Source organism: Aotus nancymaae, unplaced genomic scaffold, assembly GCF_030222135.1.
Source record: "Aotus nancymaae isolate 86718 unplaced genomic scaffold, 86718_ANA_hifiasm-v0.15.2.pri h1tg000003l, whole genome shotgun sequence".
Classification (NCBI taxonomy): domain Eukaryota; kingdom Metazoa; phylum Chordata; class Mammalia; order Primates; family Aotidae; genus Aotus; species Aotus nancymaae.
Genome location: NW_026988414.1, coordinates 33,601,688 through 33,617,552, shown reverse-complemented (window position 1 = coordinate 33,617,552; position 15,865 = coordinate 33,601,688). Strand labels below are relative to the sequence as shown.

Below are 15,865 nucleotides of genomic sequence, written 5' to 3'. Positions count from 1 at the left end.
ATGATTGACATTAAGGTCCTGAAAAAAGCTTTGTATATGAATGGGATATAGAAAGAAATTTTTGTCTAAACTTGTTTTGAAATTTGAGATTTTAAGATCATTTCTTAAATTATCCAAAGTTATATACTAATTAAACATCTAGCAAATGAACTGCTTCTAAAAAAAATTTTTTTTTTTTTTTTTTTTAAGAAAAATTGTAAAATAAAGCTCATTAAGGAAAATCAGTGGGTCTTGGTACATCCAAGTAGATATCCTGCTTGATACTATTGCATTTATTTGTACTTCTCGGTTTGGCAGTATTTGTACTATTTGCACTTCTCGATTTGGCAGAATTAATCTGATATTATACTGTTATTCTCTAGGAAGAAGAATTTGGACTTGATGAAGAAGATGAAGATGAGGATGAGGATGAAGGTGGGCCTAATGCATGTATTTTGATCATTCTCAGTTAAAAATTAGATGAAAACATCTATTATTTAGAATTTGATACCACCGAGAAGAAAATAAAATATCCTTGGCTCTGGCAGTCTACACACACATTCACGTTCTTGTTTGTATCATCCCATTATTATGTCTGTGCTACTGCAGGCTTCCTGCTGCTACAGCAGTTATTCTTCTTTGATTGCAAGGGTCCTGTTGGTCTTCAATCCCCATGGTGTTTTTTTGTTCTTTTTTTGAAATGGAGTCTCACTCTGTCGCCCAGGCTGGAGTGCACTGGTATGATCTCCACTCACTGTAGCCTGCACCTCCCAGGTTCAAGCAATTCTCTGCCTCAGCCTTCTGAGTAGCTGGGATTACGGGCATGTACCACCACACTCAGTGAAGTTTTATATTTAGTTGAGACGGGATTTCGCCATGTTGGCTAGGCTGGTCTTGAATTCCTGGCCTGAAGTGATCCATCCACCTCAGCCTCCCAAAGTACTGGGATTACAGGTGTAAGCTACTGCACCCAGCCTGGTCCCCATGTTTTAAATGGAGGGACCATTTAAAGCCATTTGATTTACTGCCAAGTGTGAGGTTTCTGTGTTTGGAGTTATTTCATTTTTTTAAAACAAGGTTTAATAATTGAACCATAATTTTCAGGATAAATAGATAGACCAGTTTCCCAGTTTGATCAGTGTTAATCCTTTCCCCACTACAACCAAGACTAGTGAAATAACCGTTACTTATTTAATACTATTAAAAGTTTGCCAGCCTGGACATCATAGACCCTGTCTCTACAGAAAATTAAAAAGCTGGGACTGGGTGTGATGGCTCATGCCTGTAAGTTTGCCAGCCTGGACATCATAGACCCTGTCTCTACAGAAAATTAAAAAGCTGGGACTGGGTGTGATGGCTCATGCCTGTAATCCCAGCACTTTCGGAGGCCAAGGCAGGTAGATCACCTAAGGTCAGGAGTTCAAGACCAGCCTGGCCAACATGGTGAAACCCTATCCTAACAACACAAAAATTAGCCGGGCATGGTGGCACGTGCCTGTAATCCCAGCTACTCAGGAGGCGGAGGCAGGAGAATCACTCGAACCCAGGAGGCGGAGGTTGCAGTGAGCCAAGATCACACCACTGCACTCCAGCCTGGATGACAGAGCAAGACTCTGTCTCAAAAAAAAAAAAAAAGTTGGGCATGGTGGTGCACCCCTATAGTCCCAGCTACTCAAGAAGCTAAGGTGGGAGGATTGCTTGAGCCCAAGAGGTTGAAGTTGCAGTGAGGCTATGATGGCGCCGCTGAACTCCCGTCCAAGTGACAGAGCGAGACAATGTCCCAAAAAATAGAAGTCTCATAGTTGAGTCTCAGAGAATCAGGTATTCACTGGCTCATGCTTTCTCAGCATCCACTTTGTCAAGCTCTCGATTACATTTATACTAGATATTACCCTGGTTAGGACTTTGTCACTGCCTTTAAGAACCTGTATGAAACATGATTCAACATACAGTTAATTTCATTAAAATAACCATGGATTTTATTAGTTGAAAAGATTGGTCTATGTTTAAGTCTCTGTGTCTTGACTACATAAATACTTTAAAAAGTCCCTTTTTAGTTAATAGAAGTGTTTTGTGTGTTAATTATCAGAATAACCTTTTAAAGTCAGTACCATTGTCCCCATTTTACAGTTGAAAAAGGCTTAAAGAGGTTAAGCTTGTCCAAAATCACTTGAAAATGAATATGGCTTGAAGACATGCTAGATAGCTCGAGGGGGTTTGTTTTGTTGGAGACAGTTACCCAGGCTGGTGTGCAGTGGCGGGATCTCGGCAACCTCTGCCTCCTGGCTTCAAGCAATTCTCCTGCCTCAGCCTCCCGAGTAGCTGGGATTACAGGTCTGCGCCAGCATGCCCAGCTAATTTTTTGTGTTTTTGGTAGAGATGGGGTTTCACCATGTTGACCAGGCTACTCTGGAACTCCTGACCTCAGGTGATCCACCCATCTCAGCCTCCCAAAGTGCTGGGATTATAGGCATGAGCCACTGTGTCCAACTAGCTCAAGTTATTAGTATGCATTTTAATAATTGATAGATTTGTAAAAAGAAACATTTAGAAGAAAACACCTTAAAATTGAGGAAACTGTGTTAACGTTCCTGTGTGAGTTGAGTTGCTGCTGTACGTTCTGCTTTTCTTGGTTTCTGTGGTCACCACTTAAACTTCCTATATCACCTGTATTAACCTGATCAAGTTTACATCGTTTTATCTCCTGTCAAACTTTATTCTTGTTGCTCCATTGGCAATAATCTAAGCAAAATGCCTTTCTAACTGTCCTAAAGTCAATTTTTGTTACTTTACAGAAGAGGAAGAAGGTGGGAAAGGTGAAAAGAGGAAGAGAGAAACAGATGATGAAGGAGAAGATGATTAAGACCCCAGATGACCTGCAGAAACAGAACTGTTCAGTATTGTTTGGACTGCTCATGGATTTGGTAGCTGTTGGAAAAAAAAAAAAAAGGTAGCTGTGATACAAACCCCAGGACACCCACCTACCCAAAGAGCCAAAGAATAGTTCCTGTGACATTCCACCTTCCTTCCATGTAGTCCCTCTTGGTAATCTACCACCAAGCTTGTGGACTTCACCCCAACAAAATTGTAAGCATTGTTAGGTTTTTGTGTAAGACTCTTGCTGTAGCGTGGATAGCTGTGATTGGTGAGTCAACCGTCTGTGGCTACCAGTTACACCGAGATTGTAACAGCATTTTTACTTTCTGTACAACAAAAAAGCTTTGTAAATAAAATCTTAACATTTTGGGTCTGTTTTTTCATGCTTTTCTTTCTAATGAGTTTTTTGTTTTACATTAGGACATTTTATGTGACAACTGCCAAGAAAGTATTTTTAAGAATTTACGTGAAATAAACACGTTACTCTTTGGTAAAGCCTAGTTGTATGCTTACATTTTTAAATTATACTCTCATTGTAAGCTCATGTTAAAACACATCAAAGAACTGGTTTGGCATTTTTATATTAATAGTTTTTGAGGGGAATTGCACAAGTGTGTAGGATCTTTGAGCACTTAGATTGAATCCTTATTGATGACTGGGAGTAAATGAAGCAGACTTTTAAAAATAATAATGTTCAAAATGGAATGCTCTGGTGCCTTGAAAACCAGTAAAATAATATTAGGTTCAAGTGTTATGTGAATTAAGGGAAAGAAGATAGACAGTATAAAGCAAAAGGCCTTCACTAGAGTCCCAGGAAATCTGAATTCTAGTTCTGGCTCTGCCACTGATTTTCTGTGTGACCTTGTGTTGACTCTGGGTCACTTCCCAGTCTGTAAAATTGAGGGGGTGTGACCAAATGGTTTCTGAAGTCACTTGTAGCCTGATGTTCTGTGACCCTCACTGACAGGAAGGTCTGAAGAAAAAAATGGGCTTTGCACTAGGCTGAAACATGTAAGGTTTGACTGATGGGTGAGCAGAGTATGGTTTGTTGTCAAGACAAGCATGAAAAGGGGGAATGACGTGAAAAGCCTCACCAAGCATGGGGTAGGCACTGCCTGAGCCAACTCAGGTTTTCCAGAAGATGCTGATTTTCTCTATTTTTTTTTGTTTCTGAAAAGCTGTAAGATTTTCTCTATTCTTACAGATCTTAAAGAAAGGAGAAGGATATTCTGTCTGTATTCAGTGATTGATTAACCATTTAGTGAAAATAGATGTATGATGGCATCAATACAATTATTGATAGTGGAAGATTTTAGGATTGTTTTTGTAAATCTTAGCTATAGCTACTGGAATGAGTGAGGTTTTTGATGCATGTAAAAGCAATACGTAAAATTGGAACTGAGTTTGAATTTATAATTAGCAAAAGTCAGCCTCAGTGGAGCCCCCAAATACTGTACTGTAAAATCAAAGTCTCCCATAGACTTTAAAATGGAGTTTCTTTTTTGCAAAGAAAATCCAAGAAAATGGAATTTGATTTCTGATTTTACTGGTATGACTTTATTTTCCCCAAGCATAAGGCCATTTTAGCAAACCTTCAGTACATTGCAAAATGGTTTCTTCTGTAACCTAGGTGTGTCCTTAAGGTTTTGCTTATTTGTCAAATGTCAAACACAGTAACTTTGAGTGATGATTTTCCCTGTTTGTTGTTTGCTTTTTGAAGTTTCCAGTATCTACCAAGCCCATATGCTCATTGGCTAGGCAAAAGGGAAGAGAACTGGGTTAAAGCGAGAAGCCTGCCCTTGGTGCTCATAGTAACTAAGAAGAAAAGACATCAACACAAGTAATATTTACTAGGACTTAGGAGCAAAAGGTTTAGGTAAGTTTTAATGTAGTTTAGAGGCTGGAGAGGTAGCACCCAACCTGGAGGGAGGGAAGCTTCTTAGAAAAGTACTTGAGCTGCACATGCAAGTGTGAATAGCATTTATAAACAGGAATAGATAAGGGAGTATCTTGGTAAGCAGAGGTTAGAGGTAGGAAATTGCTAAGTACAGTTAGATACAAGTAGATTTGACACCACATGAATAGATGATGATACTGGACAAATCATTTGGGCCCTTCTACAGGGCCTTGACGGTCAAACCCTTTTTGTGCATTATAGTAAAATGCTGATTTGACATACGTGGCCAGTGAGGATGCCTTTGACATGGTCTTTAAGAGAAGCAAGCTTTTTGGTGATGAGGTCACACAGCAGACTATTTTTGGAGTTGTCTGCCATCTGAAGGAGAACATTGAGAGGGTTTGCTTCCAGCTTCTGCAGTAAATTGAGTTACAAAATGTCTGAGCCGGGTGGCAGCTATGATGTGCTAGATGGCTGGTTGGTCCTGACTAGCTGCTCTGAGATTGGTGGAGGTGTGTTTCACATACACACCTGTTATGTGTGTGATACACTGGCATGTCATCTTTTTGAAGCTATGATTCATGCTTTAAAATGTTGAAGCTATTGTTTGTAGAGATGGGGAAACAGGCACAAGAGAGGATCCAGGACTGGCCAAAGGTGTCCTTGTGAAGTAGTTAAGAACCTAGCCTAGAAACCATGGCACCGTTTTGCCAACCTGTGCTCTTACCATTAGTTCACTCCTGCTTAGGAGTCCAGCGCCTGAAGAATAATACTGGCCAGTGTGGAAATGTGCAAACCACCTTGTGTAAGATACTGAACCCTACCTGCTCCTGTATCACCACCACCAGGACTCCTGGTACATATTCCAGGATAGGTACAGGAGACTTGAGTCATCCTGTTCCTGGCATTCCTATTTGGGCTACACTACCTACCCCATCACCAGAGAAAAGTGAGACAGAAGCACAAAAGGGGTTGTACACTATGCTATGACCTTCCAGTTTTCTCCAGCTCTGTTGCATTGTGCTGACATCAATTTTAATGAGCCTGATGATACCGCTGTGTTGATAGTTTGGAAAGGGCATCAAGTTACTAGCAGACTTAAGCTTCAGCCAGCCCAACAGTTGCTCTGCAGGAAAACTACCAAGATTGCAGTGGGTGTGGAAGTTCTCAGAGCCAATTAGGTCAGCTTGATAATCTCTGATCAAGTGGGTATTTTATAACTTGTCCCAGGGGTGTTGGGAGGGCATATGGAGAAAATACTACTCTTGCTCTATTGCTTTTTGTTGTTGGAGACAGTCTGACTCTTGCTCAAGCTGGAGTGTACTGGCAATCTCGGTTCACTGCATCCGCAACCTGGGCACAAGCGATCCTCCCAACTCAGCCGAGTAACTGGGAATACAGGCATGTGTGCCAATATGCCTGGCTAAGTATTTTTGGTAGAGATGAGGTCTCACTATATTGTACAAGCTGGTTTCAAGCTCCTGGGCTCAAGTGATCCTCCTGACTTGGCCTTCCAAAGTGCTGGGATTACAGGCATGAGCCACCGCACCTGGCCAGAGTTAACTCCATTTTTGATTAAGGGGACTTGACCCCTGGCTAGGAGGGGTCTAGGGTGTCTGTGTTTAAGACAGCACTCCCCAACCCCAGCCCCAGCAGAGGAAGAGTAGCGGTATAGTGAAGGAGGCCTCAAACTGAGAAACTAGAGATCTATATTCTAGCCCCAACCTGGCCACTGGATGGTATTTGCTCCCCCTCTATCACTTCCCCTCTGTGAGCCTCCAGTTCCTCAACTGAAAATTGGAGGCCCAAACTAAGCGAGTTTGCAGGTGGTTTCAGCTGTACAAATCTGCATGTGGTTCATTGTGAGCCTAACCAGCCACAGGGATACTACTAGTTGCTCATGCTTTTAATTCCCAGTTAACCCTCTCAAGGAGTAGGTAAGGGTTTGGACTAGTAGAAAATGTCAGAGCTATGTTTAGGCTGATGGAATTGAAAAGGATAGACCAGTAGCAGGGAGCCAGATGAGAGCTGCACTGACTTCTGTGAAGGAGGTGTCTTCCAGAAACTGCCATAGGAATACACATAAGTTGTCAGACTAGTCAGTCATCTACTTAGCATTACAGAAGCAAGTTAGCACATATATCTGCCATCAATGGCCATTGATTGAGAAGAATTTAGTCCTCAACTTTTCTGAAAAATAATCTGTAATCCCCTTTTATGGATGTGGAAACTGAAGGGTTTGGAGATGAAGTGCCTTGCCCAATGTCATGTAGCTAGTAACGGTGGCTGGGCTGGGATCCGAACCCAGCTCTGCCCAAAATCAAAGCTGCTGTATGTTGCCTTATGTCTCTCTTTAGGGCCCTCACTCCTGGCTCAGTTCTGATGAGAAAGTCAGTGCACTTATTTCTCCCTTAGTCCAAAGTAGGGAACAAAGTAGACACTAGCTAACAAGACTCACTGGTTCCAAAGGTTCAGGACAGGGCAAGAACAGAGCTAAAGTTTTCAGAGCTGGAATCATAAAATGCTTAGGGAAACAGGCAAACGGCAAGCACTATAAATACAACTGGCTGGGCATGGTGGCTCATGGCTGTGATCCCAGCACTTTGGGAGGCTGAGGTGGGTGGATCACCTGAGGTCAGGAGTTCGAAACCAGCCTGACCAACATGGTGAGACCTTGTCTCTACTAGAAATACAAAAAATTAGCCAGGCATGGTGGTGTGCGCCTGCAATCCCAGCTACTTGGGAGGCTGAGGCAGGAGAATCTCTTGAACCGAGGACACCTAGGTTGCAGTGAGCTAAGATGGCGTCATTGCACTCTAGCCTGGGCAGCAAGAATTAAACTCCATCTCAAAAATAAATAAATAAATAGTACAGCTACCACTCATGATAATTTCACACTGTGGGAGGCAGTCCTCCCATATACCATCTTAGAGAACTTGCAAAAGACCTTTTGCTTCTGGGAACTCAGCTTTCTCATTTATAAATTGGGAGTGTCCTGCCCACTCTGAGCCAATATGACAGTGCAGGACACCCATGAGGAATAACAAGAAGAGCTGGGGAGAGCCTATGCCATGGGCCTCTGTTGGTGGCAGACTGTGCTAGCGTGCATCCAGCCAGGACTTGAGCACATGAGAAATCCCAGGAAGTGGTTCTGCATAGCTGGTGCTAGACCAGCTTCACCTGGGAGTGACAGTAGCACTGAGTGGGTGAGAAGCCAGCATCTGAGCAGCGTGAGTGACCTGGCACTGGGGAGTCTGACAGTGGGTGAAGGACCTGACAGCCCCAGGAATGGGAATTCCTATCCAGCCCTTGGCTTTCTCCATTCCAGTGACTGGGTCAGGGCTCAGTCTGCCCTTAGGCTCCCTTTCTACTGTGACATGGAGCCACTGTTTCCTGCTTCTGTAGTCACACCTAGTTCCCCCACCAGCTAACTCCAGATCCTACCTACAACCACCCTGCCAAGCTCAGGTCTACCAGCCACTGCCTGAGCCCTACTTCTGACAAAAGGAATGATGGCCCCTGATGTGCCCATGGCTCACTGCAGTTTACAGGCTCTTTCACATGCATTGTCTTGTTCAAAGGAGGCAGTGTGAGGATCTGACTCCATCTTTCAGATAAGGGAACTAAGGCTCAGGTCACTTGCAAAGTCCCTGAGTACAGAACAAGGCTGACTTCTTTCCCTGCCTCCCTTATGCTACTCTTGGGAAAGGCTGGGGGTGAGGCAGCTAACGGGACTGCTGGGACTACACTTAGGCGAAGCTTGTCTCAGTGGATGGGAATTTCTGAAACCTAGTGCTCTCCACAATGCAGGTGCTTTCAGCAAGTGTAAGACAAACGAGGCTGAGGAAATCCAAGTTCCCAGTGACAGCTTCTCCTGGGTCTGATTGGGTCTGCATTACTGACCACCTGAGAGCCCTCAGCGCTGGTCCGCACCTCCAGCTTGTCCCCCACCACTACTCATTCAAGTAACCACACAGCTGGTGCTCTCAGCAGCTTCTAGCTCAGGAACTTTCTCTAAATTCCCAGAGCCTGCAGAGCACTCCTGGCATCGTCCCACCCAACCTGCTCTTAACTTGCATTTCAGCCTTCTTTTCACACAGTCCCCACATACCCTAGCTGGATGTCTACACATTGTCACACTTTGACTGTTCATGCTGCCTCCTCTGTCTGTTTCCCTACCTGCACCAGCAAAATCCATCCCAAGAACCAGAGCAAAGGCATTAACCCAGACAGCCTGGCAGGCAGGAGGCTTCCTTCCCTGGATTTCTTGTTGGACGACTGTGATGACTCATTCTGGCCCTGGCACTGGCTGCTCTGTCCCCTGTCCTATCTCCCCTGCCAGATAGCACTCTGGGCCGTGTGTCTGATTCCTCTTGCTGGGCCTAGTACACTGGTACTCAGTGAATGTTTCCTCAATGACCAAATGTATTCATTTCCTGGGGCCACTATGACCAAGTGCCACACACCGAGCGGCTTAAACAACAAATTTGGTGGCTAGAAGTCCAAGATCAAGGTGTCAGCAGGGTGGGTTCCTTCAGAGGCTGCTCCAGGTCTTTCTCCTTGGCTGAGGACAGCCATCTTCTCCTTGTGTCTCTTCACATGGAGTTCTCCCTGTGTATGTGTGTGTCAATGTCCAAACTGCCCTTTTTATGAAGCAGTCTTGCTCTTGTGGCCCAGACTGGAGTTCAATGGCATGATTTTGGCCCACTGCAACCTCTGCCTCCTAGGTTCAAGTGATTCTCCTGTTTCAGCCTCCCGAATAGCTGGGATTACAGGTTTGTGCCACCACACCCAGCTAATTTTTGTATTTTTAGTAGAAGGGGGATTTCACCATGTTGGCCAGGCTGGTCTTGAACTCCTGACCTCAGGTGATCTGCCTGCCTCGGCCTCCCTAAGTGCTACAATTACAGGTGTGAGCCACTGCGCCTGGCCCCGTTTCCTTGTTCTTTTTTTTTTGAGACAAGTTCTCTCTCTGTCACCCAGTCTATAGTACAGTGACGTGGTCACAGCTCACTGTAGCTGCAAACTCCTGGGCTTGAGTGATCTTCCCGCCTCAGCCTCCTGAGTCACTGGGATTGCTGGCATGAGCCACTGCATCCCGCCCAACTGCCCTTTCTCTAAGGATACCAGCCGTCTGGGATTAGGGCCTACCCTAATGACCTCATCTTAATAACTCACCTCTGCAATGCCCCTGTTTCTGAACACAGTCACATTCTGAGGTACTGGGGGTTAGGACTTTAATATATGAATTTTAGGAGGGCACAATTTAGCCCCAACACTAAACAAATGAGTTGTGAAAACCTCTGGACTAAGAATGGCAGTCGGGTGCTTCACTCCCCTCACAGTCCGGTGTTTGGAAACGAGTGATGTGAGTAAAAGGAGGACTTGGGAGCTCAAGTCTGGAGAGCAGAATCAAGTCCTGGTTTGTCTCCTATCTGTTTTGTGATCCGTGTAAGTCAGTTATTCCAAACTGTATTTCTCTTTCACATTATATTAATTCCCATCTCCTTCCAATTTCACCAGAATTGTTTCATTTTGAGGCACAGAGGGCTAAAATGGCAGATTATACAAATCAATACAAGAGGGTGTGGACCCCCAAAAATCAGAACCCACCAATCTGGAGTTAAGAAAGTTGGTATCTCCAGGAGTGGCCAACTTGAAAAAAAAAAAAACCAGAAAGAAAGAAAGTTGGTATCTCCAGACACCTATGGAAACTTCTTTTTTTTTTTTAGAAGGAGTCTCTTGCTCTGTCACCCAGCCTGGAGTGCAATGGTGCAGTCTCAGCTCACTACAACCTCCATCTCCTGGGTTCAAGTGATTCTTCTGCCTTAGCCTCCCAAGCAGCTGGGATTACAGGGACCCTCCACCATGCCCAGCTAATTTTTTTATTTTTAGTAGATACAGGGTTTCACCATGTTGTCCAGGCTGGTCTCCAAATCCTGACCTCATGATCCACCCCACCCGCCTCAACCTCCCAAAGTGCTGGGATTACAGGCATGAGCCACCGTGTCTGACCTATAGAAACTTCTAATATGTGGTGAAAGGCAGGCACCCTAGGCTGGAAGAAACCAGACCACATCTATTCCCTCAGCTGATGCTGAAACCCCTCTGCCACATGCCTACCTGACTTGTTGGATACCTTGGTGATGGGGAGCCTACTCCTTATAAGGCAATGTATTCCATCTTTTAAAAACAGAAACTTTTTTATCTCTAAAATAGTAAGGCAGGCCAGGTACAGTAGCTCACTCCTATAAATCCCAACACTTTGGGAGGCCAAGGTAGGCAGATTGCTTGAGCTCATGAATTTAAGACCAGCCTGGGCAACATGATGAAACCTTATCTCTATAAAAAATAGAAAAATTAGCCAGGCGCAGTGGCATGCACTTGTAGTCCCAGCTACTTGGGAGGCTAAGGCAGAAGAATCACTTGCGCCCAGGAGGCGGAGATTGCAGCGAGCCGAAATCACACCACTGTACTCCAGCCTGGGTGACAAAAGTGAAACCCTGCCTCCAAAAATAGTAATAATAAAATAGTAAGGCAGCTTTTCTTTTTTTAATCACAGGCCTTGTTTTGAATGATAATCCTTTTTTAAAAAGCTCTTATTTATGCAATTTCCTGTAACTTTTGGCTGTAATTTTGCCCCATGGAGCCAAAGAATAATGGATTTAATTCAGCTTCTTTCTTTCTTTTTTTTTTTTTTTTTGCGACGGAGTTTCGTTCTTGTTACCCAGGCTGGAGTGCAATGGCGCCATCTCGGCTCACCGCAACCTCCGCCTCCTGGGTTCAGGCAATTCTCCTGCCTCAGCCTCCTGAGTAGCTGGGATTACAGGCACGCGCCACCATGCTCAGCTAATTTTTTGTATTTTTAGTAGAGACGGGGTTTTACCATGTTGACCAGGATGGTCTCGATCTCTTGATCTCATGATCCACCCGCCTCGGCCTCCCAAAGTGCTGGGATTACAGGCGTGAGCCACTGCGCCCGGCCCTATGCTTCTTTCTTTTTTAATACAAGGATCTTGCAATCTTTCCCAGGCTGGTCTCAAACTCCTGGGCTCAAGCAATCCGCCCACCTTGGTTTCCCAAAGTGCTAGGATTAAAGATGTGAGCCACCACACTCAGCCAAATTCAGCTTTTTTCGTTTCTTTTCTTTTCTCTTTTTTAAAGACAAGGTCTAGCTCTATCAAATCAGTGGCTCTGTCAATCAGGATATCCAACAAGGGGTATCCTGTCCCTTGTTCCATTACACCCCTATTGATACCACCTTAGCTGCCAGCCCTCTGATGTCACCATCATACTGCCACAGCCACTGGGCTCAGTCCCCTGAAACTTCCTTTGCCCCATGCTGGGCACATGGCTGAGCCTTGTCTCCCCACCTCTCCATCCTGGATCTGGGCTGGTGATGTTATAGGCCCCATTGAATTTGTTTTAGTTTGACAATGGTTGTCCCCTATCATGACCTCCCTGGAGGCCACTCAGACACTAAAGAAGGAAGCCTATTTTAATAATACAGGCTCCATTCCTCATGTCTATGCTGAATGTGGGGGCAGTTCTTTGGGAGAGGGAGGACAATAAGTTGCCAGAGGTTATGGTGGACAGCGCTCCCTCCTGGTGTAAATCTGAAACTGCTCAAACAGCATGGGGCAGCCCAGCCATCCATGTTAGAACTGATGACAGGCTCCCTGGGGAAGAGTCATTGATTCTTCCTCTCAACACATTGAGCATCTACTGTATACATAGCTCTGTGTTAAGTACTGTTTACTTGGAGCAGCAGAAGGGCTCAAATGTCAGCAGGTGATGAGTTATATTTACATATGAGAATACCAAAAGATGAACAGGATAGCCCTACCCACACAGAACCTACAGGCTAGTGAGCAAAACACTTAAGTAAATATGCAATTGCAATGCAGTGTACAAGTTCTGTAGCATCAGGTGGTACAGGAACTGAGGAGGGGCAGGGCAGGGACAGAGCTCCAGAGAAAATGACCTGAGGAGTGAGTAGGAGGGAGCCTGGCAACGTGGGGTAGGAAGAGAATTCAGACAGCAGGACTATCCTGTGCAAAGGGCCTGGGGCTGGAGAGCTGAGAGATAATCAGCATGGGAGGAATGAAGGGTGAAGAGAGAGCTCGTAAGAGATGAGGCTGGGGAGGCCGGAGTAGGGCAGGCCAGGAAGAGTCTGGGTGTTACTCTAAGAGCTCTCGGGGTCTTTGAACAATCTTAAACAGGCAAGTGGTGGGACTAAAATTTCTTTTTGAAATTGTACTTGGAGGCTGGGTGCAGTGGCTCACACCTGTAATCCCAGCACTTTGAAAGGCTGAGGCAGGTGGATCACTTCAGGTCAGAAGTTCAAGACCAGCCTGGCCAACATGGTAAAATCCTGTCTCTACTAAAAAAAAAAAAAAAAAAAAAAAAATCCGAGCATGGTGGCAGGCACGTTTAATCCCAGCTACTTGGAAGGCTGAGACAGAATTACTTGAACCTGGGACACGGAGGTTGCAGTGAGCCGAGATCACGCCATTGCACTCCAGCCTGGGTGACAGAGTGAGACTGTCTCAAAAAAACAAAAAAGAAAAAGAAAGAAAGAAAAGAAATTGCACATGGAGCTGCATGGAGATGGCTGGGGAAGGAGCAGGTTTGGAGGCAGGAAGACCAGTTAGAATAGGTAGCAGTCTATTCTAGAAGAAGCCGTCACAATGAGGAATGAAGGGGGCCTGAGCTAGAGAAGTGGATGGGCTGGCAAGAGTCAAATAGGGTCTGGGTTTAGAGAGAGAGGAAATGGAGGGCAGACACTCAGATCTGGCACCTGATCAGTGACACCCAGGACAGGAAATGGAAGAGAAAGAGGAGCAGGCTGGGAACAGAACAAGAGAAAAGAATGAGTCTCAGCATCTAGGTCTTGACTGAAGTTACAGGTTTCTTTTTTTTCTTTTTGAGACAGGGTCTCACCGTGTCACCTAGGCTGGAGTGCAGTGGCTTCTGGCACACAGCAGCCTCAACCTCCAGGGTTCAGGTGAGTCTCCCATCTCAGCCTCCCAAGTAGCTGGGACCACAAGCATGAGCCTGTTGCCCAGGCTGGAGTGCAGAGATATGATCACAGCTCACTGTAACTTTGATCTCCTGGGTTCAAGGAATCCTCCTGCCTCAAACCCCCAAGAAAGTGGGACTACAGATGCTTGCTACTATGCCCAGCTAATTTTTAAATTTTTTTGTAGAGATGGGGGTCCTACTTGGTTGTCCAGGCTGTTCTTAAACTACTGGCCTCAAAAACTCCTCCAGCCTTGAGCTGTCAAAGTGCTGGAATTTCAAATGTAAGCCACTATGCCCAGCCCTTTTAAAATTGTTTATTTTTATTTTTAGAGATGGGGTCTTTCCACATTGCCTAGGCTGGAGTGCAGTGGCTATTCATAGATGTGACTGTAGCACACTGCAGCCTCCAACTCCTGCCTTACGCCATCCTCCCACCTCAGCCTCTCGAGTAGCTAGGATTATAGGTGCTCACCATTGCACCTGACCTGATCTCTTTAAATAACTGACATTAAGTGGAAAAGGATTGGTGTATAGAACTCAGATCTGCTGTGTCCCAATCCAGGCTTGGCACACAGTGGGTACTTATGGACCTTGAATGAAATAATGAGGAGAGTTTTATCAGCCATTCTTGATCAGAAATGCACAGTTCATTTGTAAATTGTGAACCCTTTCACCATAAAATGTGGGATGGGATCAAGAATTCAAATCTTTGAAAGGCACTTCAGCCCTCATTTTGTCCAAGTACCTTGGTCTGCAAAGGCCTTGCCACTGATTCACAGTTCTGTTTTTTTGTTCCTTAGTTTTCTTTATATCAAACCTAAACGCTCTATCCTTCAAAACCCAAACCCCAATCTTAGTTATGCATCATGAGGCTTTTGGAGAAAACCTGCCTAGTGGTCTGTCTTCTTTCTTGTGTATTCAACCTCCCCTTTCCAGCTGGCATTTTGCATGAGCATTGAAACATGGTCAGGTCTTTCAGCTTGCTGGGGAAGCTCCCTACATCCCTTGTCCTTTCTTCATCCCTCACCTTCTCGCTCCTCTTCACAACCAATCCTCTTGAAGGACACTTTTTATCTCCATTTATCCCTCTCACTTCTAACTCTCCTTAATCTGGCCTCAACTCCAACCCAGACCCTTGAATTGCTCTCTGACAGATTAGCGATGATGCACCTCAGGCCTCATCTTACTTGTGGCCTTGGAAGCATGGACACATGCGACACCCCAGGCTTCTGAGGACCCTGTCTTCAGGGTCATCTGAACTGGCTTTAGGGGCCGGGCATGGTGGCTTATGCCTGTAATCCCAGCACTATGGGAGGCCGAGGCGGGTGGATCGCCTGAGGCCAGGAGTTGTAGATCAGCCTGGCCAACATGGTGAAACCCCATCTGTACTAAAAATACAAAATTAGGTCAGGTGCAGTGGCTCACGCCTGTAATCCCAGCTACTCCGGAGGCTGAGGCAGGAGAATCACTTGAAACCGGGAGGCAGAGATTGCAGTGAGCCGAGATAGTGCCATTGCACTCCAGCCTGGGCACCTGCACCTAGTGTGGCTTCCTAATTCTTCCATGAAGCCCAGGGAGAACATTGCAAAATGATCATGTGATCTTTATTTCTTACTTAATTCATTCTGTGTCATTCCATTAGTTTGTGGATCGTGTCAATGGGTGAAAGGTTTGGACTGTGGGTGTCTAGAATTATATCCAGCCCTTCTATATTAATTCTTATGAAAAAATATTCTTTTATTTACCTTCTTTACTATAAGATGAATTTCCCAGAAATGTAACCGTGATGCAAATAAATGCTCTAACGGTTGTGCCAAAAGTTGCAATTAATAAACCCAGGGTCTTGTTCTCAACCAAATTCTAAAATGAGGGTTTTCTCTAAGATGCAAATTCTAACACACATGAATAATCTTCTCATATAAGGTTGATGGTTTCTCTAATACAAAACTCCCTCTTTTTTTGTGGGGAGGGACAAGAGTCTCGCTCTGTTGCTCAGGCTGGAGTGCATTGGTGCGATCTTGGCTCACTGCAGCCTCCGCCTGCTGGGCTCAAGCAACTCTCCTGCCTCAGCCTCCCAAGTAGCTGGGA

The 15,865-nt window shown here is 45.1% G+C and overlaps 1 protein-coding gene across 2 annotated transcripts in view; it reads left to right on the top strand.

Moving 5' to 3' along the window:
• The window catches only part of ANP32B (acidic nuclear phosphoprotein 32 family member B), a 30,996-nt gene extending 27,773 nt beyond the window's left edge, over positions 1-3,223 (top strand). For both annotated transcript variants that reach the window (XM_012475754.3, XM_064379682.1), the window contains exons 6-7: positions 363-414; positions 2,775-3,223. In XM_012475754.3, coding sequence (XP_012331177.1) covers positions 363-414; positions 2,775-2,842 — 120 coding nt within the window. In that variant the 3' untranslated portion in view covers positions 2,843-3,223. The remainder of the gene's footprint in view (positions 1-362; positions 415-2,774) is intronic.
• The last annotated feature ends 12,642 nt before the right edge of the window (positions 3,224-15,865 follow it).